The sequence below is a fragment of the Leopardus geoffroyi genome, chromosome B4 (assembly GCF_018350155.1).
Source record: "Leopardus geoffroyi isolate Oge1 chromosome B4, O.geoffroyi_Oge1_pat1.0, whole genome shotgun sequence".
Classification (NCBI taxonomy): Eukaryota; Metazoa; Chordata; class Mammalia; order Carnivora; family Felidae; genus Leopardus; species Leopardus geoffroyi.
In genome coordinates this window covers 136,329,820-136,351,953 of record NC_059341.1, presented here as the reverse complement: position 1 = coordinate 136,351,953, position 22,134 = coordinate 136,329,820, and the positions used below count along the sequence as shown (strand labels likewise).

The following is a 22,134-nucleotide window of genomic DNA, read 5'->3' as shown; positions in this document are numbered from 1 at the left end:
CGGGAAAATCGAATGTGTGTCCATCAGTCATGGGCGGTGCGTTGAAGGAGGCTCCGTGGCTCACGTCTGGAAGGCCATGACTGTTGTCTGGCGGTTACTTACGCAGGCTGGAAGCGGTTTCACATCTACACGGGCTATATGTTTCATATACATACGAGATACACATGCATGTTAACTATTAACTGGAAGCTGATTGTGACACACATCCTCCCAAAGTTCATAGCTTAGTACTATGCCTAAAAAATTCTCCTCGCACTGCTTCCCATTCTGTCAAGTCCGGATATTTGACCAAAAAAAGTTACTAGGTTAGTGGTGTTCCCTGTCAGTGCCGCCAGATACAGGGATGGTTTGGCACCTGTTGTGAGTCACTTGTATAACACACCAGGTGTGGTTTACACAGAGGCAACCCCCCAATCATGCCTTTCAAAAGTATTTAGGGGCGCCCGGGTGGCTCAGTCGGGTGAATGTTCGACTTTGGCTCAGGTTGGGATCTCGCGGTTTGCGGGTTCAAGCCCCGCATCGGGCTCCGCGCTGTCGGCACAGAGCCTGCTTGGGATTCTCGCTCTTTCCTCTCTCTGACCCTCCTCCACTTGTGCTTTCTCTCTTTCTCTCTCAAAATAAATTAATAAACTAAAAAAAAAAAAAACCACATAAAAATATCTACATAGGGGCGCCTGGGTGGCTCAGTCAGTTAAGCGTCCGACTTCGGCTCAGCTCATGATATCGCGGTCCATGAGTTCGAGCCCCGCATCAGGCTCTGGGCTGAGAGCTCAGAGCCTGGAGCCTGTTTCAGATTCTGTGTCTCCCTCTCTCTCTGCCCCTCCCCCGTTCATGCTCTGTCTCAAAAGTAAATAAATGTTAAAAAAATTTTTTTTCTTTTTAAATTTACATATATTTTCTACAGGATAAAATTAAATTTCTAACTTGATTTAAAAGCTCATGCATGTGAGATCGTTTCTGATTTGCTCTTTATTTTTTTCATTAATTTTTTTAGTGTTTATTTATTTTTGAGAGAGAAGAGAGTGAGAGACAGAGCGTGAGCAAGGAAGGGAGGGCAGAGAGAGGGAGGCACAGAATCCGAAGCAGGCTCCAGGCTCTGAGCCGTCAGCCCAGAGCCCGATGCGGGGCTCGAACTCACAAACCGCGAGATCGTGACCTGAGCTGAAATTGGACACTAACTGAGCCACCCAGGTGCCCCGTGAGTGCCTTTTCTAGCCTCCTTGGGTGTGACCACTGCTGGTAGAGAACAAGGGAGCTATTAGTACTCTGGCGACTGACGGATCGTAAACACAGCCTCCAGGAGAGCCAGCCTATTAGCTCCATGAGCAGCCTGCACTGCTTCCGAATTATTCGTTAGCCCTTTAGAACTTGAACATTATAAATTATGAAATAGTGCTGTTTCTATGAAAAATAAAATCCACCATATCTGGGATTTTTCAAATTGAATTCCATTATATTCAGGATATAAACAGTGTAATTATATACGGGGTACAAAATAATGAAACCAGAGTGATTTGCTCAGCCTTATATAAGCAGTCAGCGTGGCCTTCACTGGGTAGACGGTTGTCTACAGCTGTAAATCAGATATGCACTGTTGGAGTACCAGGGGATTGCAAGGAATGTCCTCAGGGTTGGATGAAGACAGAGTGAGAGCAAAAATACAAGTGAAGAGCATTGAGAACCAGGATCTAGAAACCAGAACATTAGAAAGTCAGTAAAGGGACGCCTGGGTGGCTCAGTTGGTTAAGCCTCCCGACTTCAGCTCAGGTCACGATCTCACGGTTTATGAGTTCGAGCCCCGTGTCAGGCTCTGTGATGACAGCTCGGAGCCTGGAGCCTGCTTCGGATTCTGTGTCTCCCTTTCTCTGCCCCTCCCCCACTTGCGCTCTCTCTCTGTCTCTCAAAAATAAGCATTAAAAAAAAAAAGTCGGGAAAAATGTGGAAATCAAGACTGCTGTGTTTCTAAGGTCAGGCAAGTGCCCCACAGCCATCAGGCATCAGTTAGCCCATCCTTCCAAACGATGGGACAGCTGTCTGCACCCCCAGGGCTGCTGCTCACCTCCCACATCTGTCAGAGCACAGAGAGCCCACCCCCACGCCCACCTGCCCCACACTTAGAATGCTGCCCAGTGCTCCTGCTGACCAGTAGGATCCGAGCAGAATGGCTCTCTCTCTCCTGATTTTTGTTTTTTTGTTTTTTAATTTTTTTTAATGTTTTTTTTTAATTTAATTTTGAGACAGAGAGAGACAGAGCATGAGCAGGGGAGGAGCAGAGAGAGAGGGAGACACAGAATCTGAAGCAGGCTCCAGGCTCTGAGCTGTCAGCACAAGGGGCTCGAACTCACAGACTGTGAGATCATGACCTGAGCCGAAGTCGGACGCCCAACCGACTGAGTCACCCAGGCGCCCATCTCCCTCCTGAGTTTTGAATAATCCAGTCATTGAAAAAATCCGACATGCTTATATTCCAAGATGAGCACTTGGACTTACAAGAATGAAGAATATTTCCTTGGAGTGACACTAAATCTGCAAAATCCTAAGTCCCAGCAGCTCAGAGTTGCGAAGAGCCTGGAAGTTCCAACCACCCCCTGCCCGGTCCTTCCCACCCTCATGCCCCCAGCATCCTCTTGGTGAGCATCCTCCAGGGGACCATGCTGCCCCTCTCCCCACCCCACTCCTCCTCCTCCTCCTCCTCCTCCTCCTCCAGGCAGCCATTCTGTCCTGGGGCAGCTCTGTGAGGAATGATGCCTTTACTTAGGTCCCTTGCTGGGTTTCTGAGCTCAGATCAGCCAGGCCCATGAGAGCAGGGGCTGGATGTGTCTCCTTGCCCTGTGTCCCCATCTAGCAGAGCACCGGCTCCTCCTCGTAGATGCTTGTTAAGTCGTTTCTAAATTCCTCCTCGACTTGGTCTTAACTCTCTCGCTTGGACCTTTACAAATAAATCTCTTGAATAATTGAAGATAACTTTCAGGCCAGTGTGCCTCCCACATCTGGCAAGCCCCCTTTCTCTGAGCCACTCAAAAGTCTGCTTGCCCAGGTCTCTCCTCCACAGGGACCGGTTGTCCCTGCTCCTCCAGGCAGAGCCGGGGCTCGGGCCCACCTGCCCATCAGCCACCAAGAGAGCCTGGCCTGTTTCTCGCTGAAACACGCATCTACTCGGAACCTGGGTCTTCCTTACATGGGAGAGAAGGCTAGCGGAAGGAGATTCGTTCTTCAGGACCTCCTCGCCAGAGAAGGCAGAGCCCCTTCTGGAAATTCTGCTTTCTCTCTATTATCCACGTAAAGCCACACCATCTCCTTCAAATAGCAGGTTTATCCCTTTCGCCTTTTTTTTTTTTTTTAACCCAGAAAAAGTATGTTTGTTCTTAGCATTTCCAACCCCCCAACTCTTAGCTCATAGGGGCCCTTGGCCTATTTTTTTCCTACAGGTTCTTGCTGCCCTCTTCTATTCATCTTTGGTTACAGGCCCCTCTGACTGCCCAGGCTCTCCGTCTTTGTGCGACTTCTTATGACATCCGAGCTCGGTGTTCACCATGTATCCCATGCACGTCTTTTCTTACTCTGCAGAAAGCCAGGTGACATTTTTGAAAGAAAGCGTCTACATTATCTTCCATCATCCTTCCTTTCTCAAGACCTAAGCCTTGGAATCTGCCTCTGCTGAACTTCTTTAACTCCACATTTAAGGAGTGGGGGGCGCCTGGGTGGCTCAATCTGTTAAGCATCTGATTCTTGATTTTGGCTCAGGTCATGATCTCACCATTTGTTAGATCGAGCCCTATGTGGGGCTCTGTGCTGCCAGCACAGAGCCTGCTTGGGATTCTCTCTCTCCCCCACTCTCTCTCTTTCAAAATAAATAAATAAACATTAAAAATATAAATAAATAAAAGGAGTGTGTATCTGGCAGGGCTCTTTTCCATCCTAAGCTGTTGTGAATTCTGACAAAGCACGGTCACTTCTTAAGGCTCTGGCACATCCACCTCGCCTCTGAGTCTCTGTCCTGTTCCAGGCAAACCCTGCTGCTCGTGGTCAGAGATTTTTCTGTCACCACGCAGGACAGGAAGCTGCCGTGGAGCTTTGCTCTCTGAGCAAGGCCCGGCTCAGGGGTACTCGGCTGGTGAAAGAGTAAACCCACCTACAGGCCTACAGATCAAGTTCACGTCAAGCCCCAGGCTGGAAAAGCATCCGCACAATGGTCCAGCCATTAGCCATCCATAACTTTGTATCTGACTCCGCCAAGAGGCTAATTAGCACCATTTACATTAAGTGGTCAGGGCTGTCGCCAGGCTTACCTGGCAGGGACTGCCAACAGGGAGCTCCTCGAGTGGGGTTTTTGTTGCGACTACCTGATTAGGCAGAACTAGACCCAGAGAAAGCAAAATACGTCACCTGTGGTGAGTAAAGACGCTCAGAGGCATCGTGTGCTATCCGGATGGGCTAGGTTATACTGCACTGACAAGTATCCACCCCCCGCCCCGGCCCCCAACCCCATCTTAAAAGCTTAACACAACAACGGTTTATTTCTTGTTCAGCTGAGGGTACAGGTGATTGTCCAGATTACCTGTCCTTTGGGTAACACCTTGATCTTCCAGATGGATGGAAGCTTCTCCTGCCTGAGGCTGGAGCACCTGGAAAACCACCTTATCTTTCATGTGGCACAGGAAGAAGGGACTGGGCGAGTTGAGCACAGGCACTTTAAAGGCCTTGGGAATGACTCTCCTCACGCCTGCTTCTGTTTCATTCTGCAGCTCTCGTCACATGGCCACTCCAACTGCAAGGCCCAGGAAGTGTAGCCGCCGTGCACCCCATGTGAGTGGACATCAGTAATGTCTCCCAAGTCACCATGTCCCTCTTTTTCATACAGGTACTTTGACGAGCCGATGGAGTTAAGGAGCAGTTCTTTTTCTAGCTGGGATGACAGTTCAGATTCCTATTGGAAAAAAGAGACCATCAAAGATACGGATACTATCCTGAAACCCACGGGCTATTCAGACAGGTATGAACAGAGAACAGTGGGATTGTAAATATTGAGGCCATGGGTCTCCAGGGAAATTCTCTAAGACTAGCGAATGATTTTATTCTACTGTTTCAAGAATATTCTTTGCATCCTGCTCTGTTTTCTGACCTTACAATCTTGCCTTTCCCAGAATGTCCTATAAATGGAATCATACGGCAACTGGCCTTTTTAGACCGGCTTCTTTGACTTTTCGTGGTGCATGTGAGACGCTTGTCATGATGTTTCTTCCTCTTCGTTGTTGAGTTGTTTGTCCGTTCACCTGTCGAACAACTACCTCCGGTTGTTGATTATGAATGAAAGACTTCACAATCTCCTGTCCAAACCGGACAAAAGTGCAGGGAGACCTAGTAATACGTTGGGACAACAGGCACAGCCTGGGATTATGCTGGGTGACTGCAGTCTATGGCCAGCTTAGTCATTTTGTATCCTGCGTGATGCATAACGGTGTCTTCCGTGCATTGCAAACAGTGCCCTCAGTGTTCACCAACTTACCTCCACAGGGAGCTGAAGATCAAAATGCTGGGTCTGTTTAAATAGGAAAATTCCTTCAAATGTCGGGTGCTTTGGATATTTACTCATGTTTTTTTAGAATTTTCAGGCTTTTTTAAATGGCCTGAAATCCTTTTACAAAATTACTACTGTCAGCTTTTTAAAAAGTAAAATGGCATTAGTATACATTATAAATGAGAAGTGCATTTGCCTCACCTCAAATTAGTTTAACCTATTGGGGCTGGGGTTTTTTTGTTTGTTTGTTTTCATTTTGTGTGCTGGCAACACCTAAGATCTGTACTCCTGGGGCGCCTGGGTGGCTCGTTCGGTTAAGTGCCCGACTTCGGCTCAGGTCATGATCTCACGGTCCGTGGGTTCGAGCCCCGTGTCGGGCTCTGTGCTGACAGCTCGGAGCCTGGAGCCTGTTTCAGATTCTGTGTCTCCCCCTTTCTGTGACCCTCCCCAGTTCATGCTCTGTCTCTCTCTGTCTCAAAAATAAATAAACGTTAAAAAAAAAAAAAAAAAAAAAAAAAAAAAGATCTGTACTCCTAGCGAATTTCACGTATATAACACGGTATTACTTTCTATGGTCACTCTGCCTGCTTTACATCCCCAGAACTTACTCATCTTGTAAATAGAAGTTTGTACCCTCTGAACATCTGCCCATTTCCCCCTACCTTGAAGGCTGTGGGAAAGAAACACCATTCTACACTATGAGTTTCACTTTGTTTTTTGTTTTTTTAATTTTAGATTCCACCTATAGGAACAAAAGCGTGCGGTATTTTTCTTCTTTGTCTGGTTTATTTCACTTGGCATGATGTCCTCCAAGTTCATCCGTGTTGTCACAAATGGCCGGATCTCCTTTTTTTTTTTTAAAAAATTTTTTTTTCAAAGTTTTTATTTATTTTTGGGACAGAGAGAGACAGAGCATGAACGGGGGAGGGGCAGAGACAGAGGGAGACACAGAATCGGAAACAGGCTCCAGGCTCTGAGCCATCAGCCCAGAGCCCGACGCGGGGCTCGAACTCACGGACCGCGAGATCATGACCTGGCTGAAGTCGGACGCTTAACCGACTGCGCCACCCAGGCGCCCCCGGATCTCCTTTTTTTAATGGCTGAATAATGTTCCACTGTATATATATTTTCTTTATCCATTCATCCATCAATGGACACGTATCTTGGCTGCTGTGAACAATGCTGCTGTGAACATGGCAGCACAGAGATTTCTTCGAGATACTGATTTGTTTGTGTCAGATACAAATCCAGAAGTGGGATTGCAGATCAAATAGTAGTTCTGTTTTTTATTTGTATTTTTTTAATTTTTTGATGTTTATTTTTGAGAGAGAGAGAGAGAGAGAGAGCGAGCGGGGGAAGGGCAGACAGAGAGGGAGACACAGAATCCAAAGCAGGCTCCAGGCTCCGAGCTGTCAGCACAGAGTTCGATGTGGGCCTCGAACTCACGAACCACGAGATCATGACCTGAGCCGAAATCGGACACTTAACCGACTGAGCCACCCAGGCGCCCCTCTATTCTTAATTTTTTGAGGGACCGACCTCCATACTGTTCTCTGTATGGCTCTGCTAATTTGCGTTCTCACCAACAGCCTACAGGGGTTCCCTTTTCCCCAATTCCCCTCCATACTTATCTCTTTTGGTACTTGCCATCCAAACGGGTGTGAGGTGACATCTCATTGTGGTTTTGACTTGCATTTCCCTGATGATGAGTGATGTTGAGCATCTTTTCAGATACCTGGTGGCCATAAACTTCCTTTTTAGAACTGCTTTTGCTGTGTTTCATGAGTTTGGGTGTGTTGTGTTTCCATTTCCATTTGTTTCAAGATATTTTTTTATTTCCCTTTTGATCTCTTCCTTGACCCACTGGTTGTTCAGGAATGTGTTGTTTAATTTCCATATATTTGTGAATTTTCCAGTGTTCCTCTCCAATCACTGATTTCTACTTGCAACCATTATGGTTGGAAAGGACACTTTATATGATTTCAACTTTCTTAAACATAACGTATGATTTAAATTTATTTTGTGACCTAACATATATTTGTCCTGGAGAATGTTCTATGTGTGCTTGAGAATGTGTGTTCTGCTGCTATTGGATGGAGTGTCTTGAATGTGTCTGTCCATTTGGTCTAAAATGCTGTTGAAGTCCAGTTTGTCTTGATTTTCTTTCAGGATGATCTGTCCATTATTGAAAGTGGGATACTGAAGTCTCCTATGTGATTACAGTACTATTTCTCCCTTCTGATCTGTTAATATTTATATCATATATTTAGGTGCTCCAATGTTGGGTACATATATGTTTATAATTGATCATATATGTGCGTATATATATATATATATATATGTATATGTATATATACATACACACACACACACACACACACACACATTTATATAGTTATATAATGACCTTTGTTCCTTGTTACAGTTTTTGGCTTAAAGTGCACTTCATCTGATATAAATGTGGCTATCCCTGTTCTCTCTTGGTTTACATTTGCGTAGAGTATCTTTTTCAGTCCCTTTACTTTCTGCCTATGTGTGTTCTTCAAGCTGAAGAGAGTCTCTTGTAGGCAACATGCCGTTGGACCTTGTTTTTTAATCCATCTGGCCACTCAGTGTCTTTTGGTTGGTGAATTTAGTCCATTTATGTTTAAAGCAACTATCGATAGGTAAGGATTTACTAATGCCATCTTAGTAATTGTTCATTGGCTGTTTGGTGCTTCCCTTGTTCCTTTCTTCCTCTCTTGCTGTCTTCCTTTGTGAACTGATGACTTTCCATAGTGGTATGTTATGATTTCTTTCTCTTTCTCTTTTGTGTGTATACTATAGATTTTTGCTTTATGATTACCGTGAGGCTTACATAAAACATCTTGTAATTATAGCAGTCTATAAACAGCCTATAGCTGTCAGCACAGAGCCCAACGCAGGGCTCAAACTCACGAACTGCGAGATCATGACCTGAGCTCAAGTCAGATGCTCAACTAACTGAGCCACCCAGGCGCCCCTATAACAGTCTATTTTAAGTGGATAACAACTTAACCTAGATTACATACAAGAATTCTACCCTTCTACTCTACCCCCTTTACATTTTATGTTTTTGATGTCGTAATTTACTCCTTCTTATATTGTATATCCAGTAATAAATTAATGTAGCTGTAGTTATTTTTACCATTTTTGTTTTTTAACTTTTATACAGAGGTAAGCGATTTATACACCACCATTGCAGCATTCAAGTATTGTGAATTTGACTGTACACTTACCTCCATCAGTGAGTTTTATACTTTCATGTTTTTATGTTACTAAGTAGCATTCATCAGTTCAGCTTCCAAGACTCCTTTTAGGATTTCAGTGACACACGTCTCTTGGTTGGCAGGGTTTGCTTGTTTGTTTGTTTTTCACTTCGAATATATCCTTCCCCTGTCTCCTGGCCCTGCTAGGTTTCTGCTGAGAAATCTGCTGATGGTCTCCCAGGGATTCCACTGTACATGATGAGTTTCTCTTCTCTTGTTGCTTTAAAAATTCTTTTTCGGGGGGAAAAACAAAAACAAAAAACAAAAAAATTTAAACATTCTTTTTTTTTCCCCCTTATGCTTTACCTTTATTCCCATGACTTACTCATTTCATAACTGGGGGCCTGTATCTCCCTCTCCCCTTCACCCGTTTGGCTCATTCTCCCACCCCCCCCACCCCCGTTTTGTCTGACAGCCATCATTTGTCTGTGTCTATATTTATACTTCTGATTCTGCTCTTTTTTTGTTTGTTTATTCATGTTTTTTTTTTTAAGATTTCTTTTATGAGTTGAATCGTATGGTATTTATCTTTCTCTCTTTTTGTCTTTGATTTTTAACAGTTTTATTATAATGTGTCTTGGTAAAGATCTCTTTGGGTTGAATCTCTTTGAGGACTTTTGAGCTTCGTGTACCCGAATGTCCATATCTCTCTCCAGATCTGGGAAGTTTTTAGCTGTTATTTCTTGCAATAAGCTTTTTGCCCGTTTTGCCCTCTCTTCTCTTGATGGGCCTCCTATAATGCGTAAATTAGTTTCTTACGGTGTCCCATAATTCATGTAGGCTTTCTTCACTCTGTTTTATTCTTTTTTCTTTTTTTTTTTTCCTCTGACAGGATGATTTGAAATGACCTGTCTTCGAGTTCACAAATCCTTCTGCTTGACTCAGTCTGCTGTTGATGTCCTCTGTTGTATTCTTCAGCTCCAGAGTCTCTGTTTGGTTCTTTTTTGTGATTTCCGTCTCTGTGTTGAACTTCTTATTCTGTTTGTGTGTTATTTTCCTGACTTCGTTGAGTTGTGTGTGTTCTCATAGGTTGCTGAGCTTCTTTAAAACAGTTATTTTGAAATCTTTGTCAGCCGATTCTTTGGGATCAGTTATTGGAAAATGACCGTGTTCCCTTTGTGGTGTCGCGTTTCCTTGATTTTTCATGCCGCTTGGCTTCTTGTGTTGCTGTCTTCACATTAGAAGGAGAGTCACCTCCTCCTGTCTCTACCGACTGGCTTGGGGTGAGAAATGCCTTCACCAGCAGCCCTGCTAGGGATCCTGAAGCTTTCTCAGACCTTTTCTATGGAAATATACTACTCGTTCCCTTTTGGGGCTGGATTCTTAAGATGAATGCCATCTCTCAATCCCACAAGGCCAGGCCAGGTGCTCGAGCCTCCTGTGTACTCTCCCTTGGTGCCCGGAAATGCTCCTTTGTGTACTTCCTCCCAGTCCCAGAGCAGGCTGGCTTTCTGCACGTGCTCAAAGGCTTGTCCTCGCCATCTGTGGGGGCTTGTGCAGGGAACCGACTATGAAGGTGGGAGACGTGTGGGTGAGGTGCACAGAGCGTTGGAAGGCATCCGTGGGCCAGCGGGGAGCTCCACGGGCAAAGCGTACCCAGCCGCTTGTGAGCAGGCTTCCTCGTGGCGTCCACGAAATGGTCGGTGGGACCTACGTGCCTTTGAGTTCTGAGCCCTGGCTGCTGTGCTCCAGCCTCTCCCGGCCCCTAAGCCACGCAGATCACCTCAGTACTCCGGATGGGGTGGGAACGAAGGGGCATTTTCTGCAGTGTCCCACCCAGCAGGGGAAATCGGGCTCCCGCCCACCAGCCTCTCACTTTCCCCCATGGGAGATATTGCAGGCCAGGGGGCTCTCTCTTGGTACTGAGCTGTGCCGCCCGGGGAGAGGGGTGACTCAGGGAAGGTGAAACTGGGCCTCTTACCCTCTTTCTTGTGCCCAGTCTTGGATCATTTTACTCCCAACAGTGTGTTGGAATCTCTCTGCTGCACCCCTGCGTCCTGTCTGTGGACAGTTGTCAAAATCAGTGTTCTGTAGGGGGACGATGGTAGAAAACTCCCTACTTCGCCGTCTTGCTGACGTCGCTCCGGTTCTGCCTGTGTTTAATTATAGACCTACTGCCCGCCGTAAGCCAGACTATGAGCCAGTTGAGAACACAGATGAAGCCCAGAAGAAGTTTGGCAATGTCAAAGCCATTTCATCAGATATGTACTTTGGAAGACAAGCCCAAGCTGATGTAAGTGTCCAGAGAGTTTGTGTGTGAGCCCTATTGAGCAGGAAGCTAGCAGGGACCTGGGAGCCGGGGGAGGAGGTGATAGGCGCAGAGTGGGAGGGACTCAGACTGTGAGAGGCCCCTGGGCCCAAGGTGATGGAGTCGGGACTCAAACCCAGGTCCTCCTGACTCCTCCCCCTCACTGCCCCAGCTGGAGAAGAGGCTAGAAGGTAGGGACCGTGTCTCACGTTTCTCTGATTCCTTTCTCAGTGTTGTGAACACACATCTATTTAATATGTTTGGAAAAAATTTCAGGCGATTTTTGATACAGCTGTCATTTACTTAACTTTTTAATGATTATTAATGAGTTAAATGGCGTATATAGATATGTTCGGGGAGGGTATATATATTTATTTTCAGGTTGTTGCCTCTCGCCTTAGAGGAGTCTTGCTACACAGAAGGACCATACGGCAATGGAGAGGCCTAAGGTTTTTTCTAATGTCGGGGTGCTGGTGTGCTTTTGCCAAAGCTCTCGGAGGCGCGCGTCACTGCCAGGTTTCTTGGGCGACACAGGGGGCCGCTTCCTAAAGGCACTGAGTCTATTTCGTAGCAACAGAGCTTTGCCCGGCACTTCAGGAGCTTAGAGTTACCGCTTGCTCTGACCACCCCCTAAAAGCTGCCTTATTTTAAAGCTGGCAACATTTAAGTCTACTTTGAAAGTCACGGAGCAGAGCCGATGTGGGCAGCCGTGCAGTGGCCTCTGCTGGCCGCTGGTGGGCACAGCGCCGCGACAGAGGTGCCCTGCTGCTCTCTGGTTCCCCTGCCCTGAGCAGCTGTGAACTGACAGCTCCTCGCTGATTCTTTTTGCAGAATTGCTCACAGCCTTTGGAGCCTGATGTTTCCTATTCCTTGTCTTCTCTAGTATGAAACCAGGGCTCGGCTGGAGAGGCTTTCGGCGAGTTCCTCCATAAGCTCAGCGGATCTGTTTGACGAGCAGAGGAAGCAGACGGCAGGTAATGGGGGGGCGGGGCTGCCAACAAGGTTGGTGCCCGCCGTGTCTACGGCATGAGTACGTTTTCTCTGCATAGAACTTTTTACTTTTCCAAGATCATCCGCAACCGTCACGTGATGCTCTTACCCCCTCTGTGAACAGAGCAGAAGTTACCGTTTCAGGCCTGGCGTGTGAGGAGACCGGGTCAGGACATTTAAGCGACGTCCCCGGGTTGCCAGAGAAGTCATCTTCCTGGAACGTGTTTCCTGGTCCAGTGCAAAGGCTGTGTCCGATTTGTGTGGTATCACAGCCCCGCGGGTGGACGGCCCTGGGCTCCTAGCTGTCACTGACCGCTCCCTGCCTGAGACCTTGAGTGTTTCATGTCATTTTCCAGTCTTCCCAGACTCCTGCTCTGTGAAGCGGGGAGATACTACATCCCGCGCAAGATGGCACTGAGGCTTAAGTGAGGTACTATGTGTGAAGTGCCACCTGGGTGCCTGACACCCAGGGGAGACAGAGGCAGGTAGAGCAGGGGACTTCACCAGGCTCAGTCTTCGAGGGAAGGCAGAATGTGGCTGTGGAAACAGGCAGGTGCAGAGGAATCTCCTGTCTCCCCAGCCCTCTTAGGGTGCAGACCCCAGGGACGAGAGATGCCGGGGAGCCCCAGGGAGTGCACCTCGGAGCATGGGCCCATCCTGGACGTCCAGAGCCGAGCCGGTCTCTGCTTGTGCCTCTGGGTCCCTGAGCCACGACTGAGTCCTACCCAGGCCTCAGCCTGGCCAAGGGCGAAGGGAAGGCTGTGTGTTCTTCCTTCGTCACAGCTCGCATTAAAGGAGCGGTGTCCTCTGAAGTCACTTCAGGAACCCACTCGGCGGGAGAGCCCAGGGGGAGGGGACCTCCAGAGCCAAATGCTCCAGGCCCAGGACCACCTGCTCCCCCTCGTCCCCAAACCTGGAGGAGCCAGGCCTGGGCACAGGTGACCAGCATGGGCAGCCGCAGAGAACAACTGTTTTCTGAGTACAGCGAGAAACAGCCTCAAGAGAGAAGGTCGTGGGACAGACCCGAGTGCCTGGAACCTTCAGTGCTGGGGTGTGGGGGAGGCTGGAAGATCCACTGTGGCCCTCAGGTTCAGTAAGCACACCAGGCTGCTTGCTGCCGTGGGAAGGAGCTCTCCACCCAGGGGATACAGGGCCCCAGGGGCAGGTGGGGGCCAGGGCCTCAGCTGCTGTAGGGAGCCCACCAGGCAGGGGTGCTCGGTGGGGCTGCGGCTCTCGGGCCGCTCCCTGGGCTGCCTTCTGCACCGAGTCCGGGGGGAGCAGGGTGGCTCCTGGACTTGTATTCTTATCTCTTGTCGGGACTTCCTCTTGTGGCCGCCTTCCCAGGTGGAGGGGTGCTGGCCCTGCGCCCTTCGGAGGGGAGCAGGGGAGCATCCCCACAGCCCCGCCTCCCCCCCCCCAAGGGTATCAGGTCAGCCCCTCAGAACCTCAGGTGTTGAAAGTCGTCCCCCGCCCCAACCAGCTGTGTGTGATTTTGTAATTCAGGTTATTGGAAGTTTCACTCTGAAACCCTGTTTGTTTAAAAAAGGAAAAAAAAACATTTGGAGATCAAATGAAAACTCTTTCCAATTGTTGAAGGAAAATTGTGGCCGGCCCATGTACACTTTCCTGTCCCCTTTCAGAGAACAAAGGTTCTTTAATTGTTTGGGCCCTGTGTGGGTCCCAAACTCAGGGTCACAGAAAGGGTGCCACCCCCACCCCCCACCCCCGCCGCCGGTCTCCGTGCTCCCTCCTCCATCCAAGCCCACGGCTCATACCGTGGTCACCCTCGTTCGGCATCTTCCATCAAGCACATCATAAAAGTTGCCTTCGGTAATGACCATAAGTGTAAGTGCATTGAACAACTCTTATTAAATATTTACTTTTTGTCAAGAGTGCATTTTGGCAAACAGCAAAAGCTGGTTTCTTATCTTAGAAGCTTTCCCATCTGTGAAATCTCAGTCATTGAGGAGATCATGGTATACTTTATAATTTCATTGTGGTGGGGGGACTGGGGAATGACTCCAGATTCGAAATGCCTCCTGGTGAAACAAAATGCTTCCTGGGGATGTGTTTAATCCAGCAGCCTGGACATTTGTCAAGGGCCCTTCCCTTTCAGGATACCGGAAGGACCAGATGAAAAACACACATAAGCACCTGCCACCAGCCTGGCATAGCGCCGGTCCCTGTGGCCACCCTCCCAGAGCAGGGTCAGCTGGGGGAGGTGGGACTGCCATCACCTGGGTCCTGTGTCGGGAGGCAGCCACTCAGGGCACTGAATGACAGAACAGAGGCAGCTTTGGGAGAACAGAAGCTCCAAGCCCAGTCTGTCCCCTCGGGGTTTTTCTTTTGAGAAAATGACTCCGGTTATTTGAATCTGAGCGTGTCCACCGGGAGGGCCAGAGACGCTGAGGCCCTTCTCTCCTAGGCTCCACTCGCTCGTTTGCTCCGTGCACCCGTGTGCTTTGTCCCCTTGGGGCACCTTGGCTGCTCTCTTCTTTCCTCCTTACTCAGGCCCGCGGTCCAGGCATGCGACCTCTTCGGGGCCTGCAGATCTCCAAGCACCGGCCTCAGTCCGCAGCCACGTGATTTTGTTTGGTCAGGCGGTGAATGTGTTTGTCACAGCTGCGCCGTGGCGTCGCCGACCCGGAGTCGGCCGGAGTCTCGTCACTCGGGCACAGGGCTGCTGTGCGGGTGGCAGAGAGGTCACTGCCGTGCTCTGTTTGTTATTAAACTCGTCACTCGTGTCATGTTGGAAACCCTTTCTTCTCTCCCTTCGTCCCCATTTCAGGGAAACGGGTACGTGATCGTCTACTGAAAATCGATTGTTTGAGGAGCCAGGGCACCGTCCTGGGCTCCTCGGGCTTCCGCAGCGCCACCCTCCCACCTCCTGCAGCTACCCCTTCTCCCTTCTCCGGGCTGATTCTACCCAGAAGTCTCTGGTCGGCCCAGGTTTCACATCCTGCCCTTGCTCCCTGCCGCTTGGCTCTCAGCTCCTGTGGGCCTTTCCAGGCTCCGTTCCCAGCGTTTTCCTGCTCCAGCCCTGGGTGCACGCTCCGGGCGTCCTCTGCTGTCACCAGGGTAGAGGCCATCTGATGAACCCCCCCCCCCCCCGCCGGACTGGACCCTAAGCTCTTTGGGGACAGGACCTGTCCGTTTTCATCTCCGTCCCCTGGCAGCTGGCATGCCTGGCACAGGGAAAGCCCTCAGGAGGCGTCTTTTGAGTGAACGAATGGACGGGTAATGAAGGAGCCCTGGAAGCAGGGGTGCCGGTCAGCGGGTCCCTCAGCCAGCTGAGCGCGGGAGCCGCGGTCCTCACTGTGCTCGTGCCCCTTCCGGCACAAACAGGAACGTCCCCTGCCCCGGCTGTGATGTCACGTGGCCAGTGTCAGGCGCCGTGTGCACATTGCCGTGGTTCCTTCTGTGCGGAGGTGGCCTCCGAGGCTTCCACCGAGAGACGGCCCCATGGGTCCCCATCTCGGGTGACTGTGCAAGGCGGACCCCCTGCCGGCCCGTGGCGGGCACAGTGAGGTGCTAGCACGGTGTCACTTGGCCTTCCCGACTGATACAGGGCCTCCACGCCAACCACTTAACGCGGCGTGGCTCGGCAGGCCCCGTCCCCCGGCCTGGACACTCCGGGGCCTCTGTCTCTGTCTTGCCACCTTTTCGGTTGCCTGAGCCAGAAACCTGGGAATCAGCCTTAATTTCTCTCTTTCCCAGCCCCCCGCTGCCAGTTGGTCCCTAAGCCTCCTCGGGACACTCAGACTCACCCACCCCACTGCCACCGGCTTCGGCTCCGCCGCAGCCACTCGTGCCTGGACTGCCTCGGTGGCCTCTAACTGCTGGCCGAGCTCTCCCGGTGCTGTTATCGGTTGATTGTCTGCCTTCCCCAGTAGGCAGTAAGCTCTGGAAAAGCAGGTTTGTGATGATGTCCTCAGCACCAAGCCCGCTGGGGGTGTAATGGGGACAGATAGATAGCAGGGAGACCGGGCACCTGACCTAGACCATAGGTCAGGGAGCCTCTTCCTGAGGAAGCAGCTTGAGCCGTCATTTCCTGAAGCCCATTGTGTAGTCTGAGCGCACTGGGGCTCTGCTTCCCTGGGCGGCCCTCAAAGGAGACACGGCACCCAGATACGAGAGGAGGAGGGAGACCTCACAGACACGGGAGACCTTCAATCAGCTTTCACAGGTTTGCAGGCAGCACACCTGCAGGCGGAGGGTGGGAAGCCACCTCCCTGCCAGAGACCTGACACCCGCTCAGGAGTTGGCAGGCTGCTTACACTCCCAGGACTTAGATGGATAGTGAGGATTAAGTAAGGAGTAAAGATGCACGATAACAGAGGCTAAATCAGATCTGAGTTCGTTTCCCCCTTACATGGGACTCTGGGGGGGCAGTTCAGGACATGTGCTATGTTCCCAGATGCCAAGGACCTAGGCCCTTCTCCTCTTGTTGCTCATGACCTCCTCTCCATACTTCACCTCATGCCCAATATGGTTGCTCCAGCCCTAGCCATCCCATCTGCATCCCGGCTAGCAGGAAGAGGCAGGGAAAAGGGCAGGCCTCAGCCCTGGATGGCACTTCGGCTTACATCCCATTGGCCAGAACCCTGTCACCTGAACACACCTTGTTGCAAGGGTTAGAATTTGGGAGCTCTGTACAGAGAAGGGGAGGAGAGGAGAGGGAGGACTCTAGGGGATGGGCCGCCATCTCAGGGCACCTGGGGACTGTACCTAGTCGGTGAGAGATCATGGTCCCAGAGCTGTCCCGCCTTAGCTGTGCTCTCTTCTTTAAGCGCTTCTCAAGTTGGAGGGGCGCCAGGGTGGCTTTGTCGGTTCAGCGTCCAGCTCCGGCTCAGGTCACGATCTTGCGGTTCGTGGGTTCGAGCCCCGTGTCGGGCTCTGTGCTGACAGCTCACAGCCTGACTCTTGTGTCAGATTCTGTGTCTCTCTCTTTCTCTGCCCCTCCCCTGCTCATGCTGTCTCTCTCTGCTTCTCAAAACTAAATAAACATTAAAAAAAATTTTTAAAATTTCCCAAGTTGGAAACTTGTAAGTGGAGGTGCTTCTGCTAAGGTCCCTCCTGTGACCTCTGGTCCAGACCTACCCAGCCGCTGTGGACCTCTCCAGGTAGTGGCGCAGCCGTGACCCTGCCTCTGCACACTCAGGATCTCATACTAGCTTCCTGTTTGCTATGACGACCCATCTGCAGGCCAGTAGCAACACTGGTGAGCGGCTGTGCTAGGATTTGAACCCAGATCCAGCGTCCAGGCTGGGCCTCCACTCTTTTATTGGCCAAGGCCTGCAAAACTTTAAAAAGTCAGCTGGAGGGGTGCCTGGGTGGCTCAGTCGGTTGAGCATCCGACTTCGGCTCAGGTCGTGGTCTCAGCTCATGGGTTCGAGCCCTGCGTCGGGCTCTGTGCTGACGGCTCGGAGCCTGGAGCCTGCTTCGGCTTCTGTGTCTCCTTCTTTCTCTGCCCCTCCCCTGCTCACGGTCTGTCTCTCAAAAATAAAATGTTTGAAAGAAATAAAAACAAAATTAAAAATGAATAGCAAGTCAGCTGGAGGCAGAGAGGGGAGGAACCCGCACCGGCGGCCCCTCCCTGCATGGTGGGCACGGGAGCCGTGCTGGGGATCCACACTGTCCCTTCTGGGCGGCGTCCGTGTGGAAAGATACACACGTCCCTTCCATTTTTTCTTGGAAAGGGAACTGGCTTCTGTGGCTTAAGGGGCAGGTGGGTGCGGCTGGGTCGTGCGGGGGTGGCTGGGCTTGGCACCCTAGGACCTGCAGGGTTTGGGCTCACTCACGGTCACGGGGCCCCTCCAGCTTTCTGTCACACCTCTGTGACGGAGCCTCAGCCCGAAACCCTGGCTGTCTGCTCCGGAGCTGCCGCCGCTCAGGTGCGATACCACCGATGCGCTTCACTTGCACTGGTGGAAATAGGCTGATGTTTCCGCCGGCCGCCAAAGCCGAAGCAAAGAAATCCCACTGGTTCCGGCCTCAGGAAGCAAGGTGGGGGGTGAGCTTGGCTCCGGCTCAGAGTCAGAAAAGCCTCAGAGAGACACCTGTACGTTTGGCTCCCCTCCCTAGTGAACCTCGTTCTCCTGTCCTGCAGGCTTCCCCTGCCCTGAGTGGCGGGTGACAGAGACAGCGGCCGCTGCGGTGCCTTATCCCCACCGGCAGCCCCAGAGCAAGCAAAGGCTCCTCTCCCTGACAGATACAGGAGTCCCAGGAAGGCTCTGATCGGCCAGGCCTGGGTCACACGCCCACCCCTCTGGATGGAGTCCACGGGGCTCCCCAAGAGAAGGGAGGAGGGCTTGTACCAAAAGCGCGGGGGGGGGGGGGGATGTTGAGCACTCAAAACCTAGAGATAGATGTCCACCCATCTGCCATTTACCGAGTATTTACCTGTCAGATCTTGTGTTCAGAGGAGGAACCGGGAGCCCAGAGAGGGTGAGAAAGCTCTCCAAAGACACACAGCTTAGGAGACACAGTGCCAGTATTTGAACCCCTGGTGGTCCCAAGACCCAATACGACATCTGCTCTCGTACGGGGTCTTACAGCTAGTTCAGGGTGGGGCTGGCACTGAAACAGGGTCCTGACCCCACCGCAAGGTTCTTCTCCCTTCCCCCCAGCTGCTGCTTGCGGGAAGCGGGAGGGGAGGGGATTCTGTGCCCTCTAAGGTCATGGAGTGCCCTGGGCACCGGTTGTGCCGCCTGTCGCCACGGTCCAGTGACAAACGGCATCTGTTCTGTGTGCAGGAAGCTACAACCTCACGAGCGTGCTGCCCACTGCGCCTGACATGGCCCAGTTTAAGCAGGGAGTGCGATCCGTTGCTGGAAAGCTCTCGGTCTTCGCTAACGGCGTCATGACTTCCATTCAGGTCAGTGCCCCGGGGGGGACAGGAACGGAGTGGGGTGGTGGCTCCGGCTTGGAAAATGCAACTTGGACCGCTCTTCACCTGCTGGCAAATTAGATTTCCTGTTGTTGATTTATATGTTTGCTACGGTGTAACCCAGGACGTCATGAAAACCAGAAATTGGGCTTTTATTTTTGCTTAAATGTTCTCGTTGATGACTCTAGAGGAATTGTTACAGGAATTGATTGTATGCTCCGCTTCTTTCCTGTGTTGGAACAGAGAAATGGGAAGAAGAAGATAAAAACTGCCCATGATCCCAAGGACAGCTTGTGTTACTGTTTCGGCATACTTTATTTTAGTTCTTGATTTCTATGCACATCTTCTTAGAACTCAAAAGGATTAGGTTGTATAGATGATTTGACATTCTCCGTGGTGCTCTGCTGTGAGCATTTCTGTGTAATTCTTCAGAAGCTACCTTCTGTTGAGCGAAAATGCAGAACATTTATTTAACTCTTCCCTAATTTGGGGATTTACGTGGTATTTCGGTCTCCGAAATAAGGCAAGGATGGGGCATCCTCACGTACAACAGCGGAAGGCCATCTCTTAAGGCTTATTTCGTGAACCTTCTGGTGTAGGTCCTGTTGTTCGAGGATGCTGCTACTAATGCGAAAACGTGGCCACGGGCGGTAGGACCTAATCGGTGTGGCCTCTGGTGCCCCTGAAGGGGCTTCCCCGCTTGGGGAGGGGGTGGGGCGGCCCCCACTGAAGAGAATCCCCTCCACCCAGAGGTTCCTGCTGTTTTGGCTGCTGTTGAGAAGAACCTTTGGTTGGAATTCACGGGGCTCTTTTCATGTCCCCGAGGTCAGCTGAGCCCACATCAGTCCTTCCACGTAGGTGACATCCATATTTTAGGGACGGTCATCCCCCTTTTATAGGGTACCCCTCTTTTATACCTTTATTTTATAGACGCAGAATCGGAGGTTCGGCGGTTAAGTTGCTTCTGCAGGGTCGCTCAGCTGAGCCAGAATTTCAGGGTTCAGACTCCACGTGTGTTACACCGGCCTCCCAGAGAGAGGCTCCCCACTTGGCTCCCCACCCCCACCCCCCAGATGCTTTGCGCCCCTCCCCACAGACCCTCCCACAGCGCGGGAGCCGCAGGTGGCCGCGGGGGTCAGGGACAGGATGTCCTCCTGTCCCTCGGCATCAGGAAGCCCCGGCTGTGGCCACGCCCCTTCCAGTTACTGGGCTCTTTGAGCTCCTTGGCGTGGGGGGATGGGGGGGGGGCGGCGTACGTTCCAGATGCCTGCCAGACGGTGTTCTGTGTTCACTGCGATGTCAGTTTGGGAACGCTGAGCGTTCGGTGCGCGTGAGAGGGAGAAACCGGCGCTGAGCGCGAGCAAACGTGCGTCTTGCTTCTCTCTCGCCAGGATCGCTACGGTTCTTAGCACCCACGCGGGGTCGCGCGTTTCCAGAAGGGCCTCTTGACGTGAACCAGTGAGCACGTCGCAGACCGCAGTGAAGACCGGACAGTTTTGCAGATTTTTCTGCTGCTTTTTCACATGGTATACATGCATTCCTGATTTCTAATATTTCCTTTGAGAAATTCTCATTTTTGATGTAGTAGAAGCTTTGTGTAATTTCTGTTTTGCGTTCCTTCCTGCCCATGCGCTCCTTTGGGCATATGTGTGTGTAGCCTTGCTTTATTTGTGTGGAATCTGGTTCCAGCAGCTGGGGGTCTGGAGACAAGGGCTTCTCCCACCTCTGAGGGCTGACAGCCTTCCTTCCGGGACTGGGGGAGGGGGTCTCAGTGCCGTGTGACCTGTGGGCTAAGGGCTACCCCAAGCAGTGATGCTCCAGAGGCCCGGAGAAACCAAATTCACCAACACACGTTTCATTCAAAAGGGAGCAAAGAATAAAAACAACAGACCAAAAATGTCTAATTTGGCAGGTTGCTTCATTTGTATTTCCACATGTTACAGTGATTTCAAAATAATGTTTAAAGCTGTCTGTCCCTTTGTATGATCTATAAATTCTATAAATTCAAAAATAATTTACAGTGAGCACTTTTAACAAGGCTAAGCTTCTGCATTGCCAAGGGAATTAATCTTCTGACACGGTGTTGCTGTTTGAATTTATGGGAGATGTCAGCTGCGAATCTCCTGAGTGTGTTTACGAACCGACATAGTGGACAGAATTTAAAATGAATAAGGTAAGAAGACAGACCCACGGGAAATATCTCAGTACATGGGAGAACAGTAGTTGTAACTGGGTAGTTTTGTTAATATTTTTTATCTTAATCTTGGTTTTCAAAAAATTACAGAATGTGTATAAATGAATAAAGAAAAATAATTTGGCTGTGTTTTAGACAGCGTTAGAATATATTGTTCAGCACAGTAAAATATATTTGAAATCTGATGAACCAGAAATGTGGTTTCAACTGAATATTTTGTGAATTTTTCTTAAAAGATCAAATTTGTAGACTTCTAAATATAATAAACCCTTGCAGCAGATCGTGTTGCCTATTTTTTTTTTTTTTTTTTTTTTTTTTTTTTTACAAAAGCCTTTGTAATGAATCTTGTAAATCAGGGCTCATGATATAACATTGGCATGCATTTGAACTATGATATAATTAGAGATGGATCTGTTTTTCATGTACGTTTGGGGTCTGATGTGCAGCTGTCATTAACTGAGGTGTTGTCCCCAGGGCAGTGGCAGGTGGGGTGTCCTTGCTGAAAGCGAGGATGTGCACAGTGGCATGTCCCGAGCCCAATGTGTTGCTGTAACAAGATACTACAGTCCGGGGGCTTAACGGCTCTGGAGACCAGAAGTCCAAGATCAAGGTGCCATCAGGGGTGATTTCTGGAGAGAACTCTCCCCCTGGCTTGTGGAAGGCCACCTTCTCTTCTCTGCCCTCATACAGAGGCTGGGCTCTGTTCCTCTCCTTACAAGGGCACCATTCCTGTGGGATCTGGGCCCCACCCTTCTGTGCTCACTTAACCTTAACTACCTCCTTAAAGGCCCATCTCCACGTAGAGTCACATTGGGAGTTAGGGCCTACACACACGAATTTCAGGAAGACACAATTCCGTCCCTAACAGTGTCCGTAAGAAATTTCCACACTGGGTTAGCCCTGCTCCAGCCAGGCTGGGGCCTGGGCTCATTCCACATCCAGGAAATGCTCCCATTTTACAGAGGGGGCCCTGCCCGAGGTGGTTTGCTTGCTCTAGCTCTGAAAGTG

General features: G+C 50.4%; 1 protein-coding gene and 1 long non-coding RNA gene across 3 annotated transcripts in view; one reads left to right on the top strand and one right to left on the bottom strand.

Moving 5' to 3' along the window:
- Nucleotides 1–21,406, top strand: part of ARFGAP3 (ADP ribosylation factor GTPase activating protein 3) — a 55,551-nt gene extending 34,145 nt beyond the window's left edge. For both annotated transcript variants that reach the window (XM_045466911.1, XM_045466912.1), the window contains 5 exons: nt 4,862–4,993; nt 10,915–11,038; nt 11,937–12,027; nt 18,799–18,920; nt 20,324–21,406. In XM_045466911.1, the coding sequence (XP_045322867.1) occupies nt 4,862–4,993; nt 10,915–11,038; nt 11,937–12,027; nt 18,799–18,920; nt 20,324–20,341 (487 nt within the window). In that variant the 3' untranslated portion in view covers nt 20,342–21,406. The remainder of the gene's footprint in view (nt 1–4,861; nt 4,994–10,914; nt 11,039–11,936; nt 12,028–18,798; nt 18,921–20,323) is intronic.
- On the bottom strand, nt 19,227–19,959 carry LOC123592065. Its single transcript, XR_006709572.1, has 2 exons — nt 19,850–19,959; nt 19,227–19,374 (listed from the first exon to the last, which is right to left on the bottom strand). It is a non-coding gene; the product is annotated as an uncharacterized LOC123592065 (long non-coding RNA).
- Nucleotides 21,407–22,134: the final 728 nt, after the last annotated feature.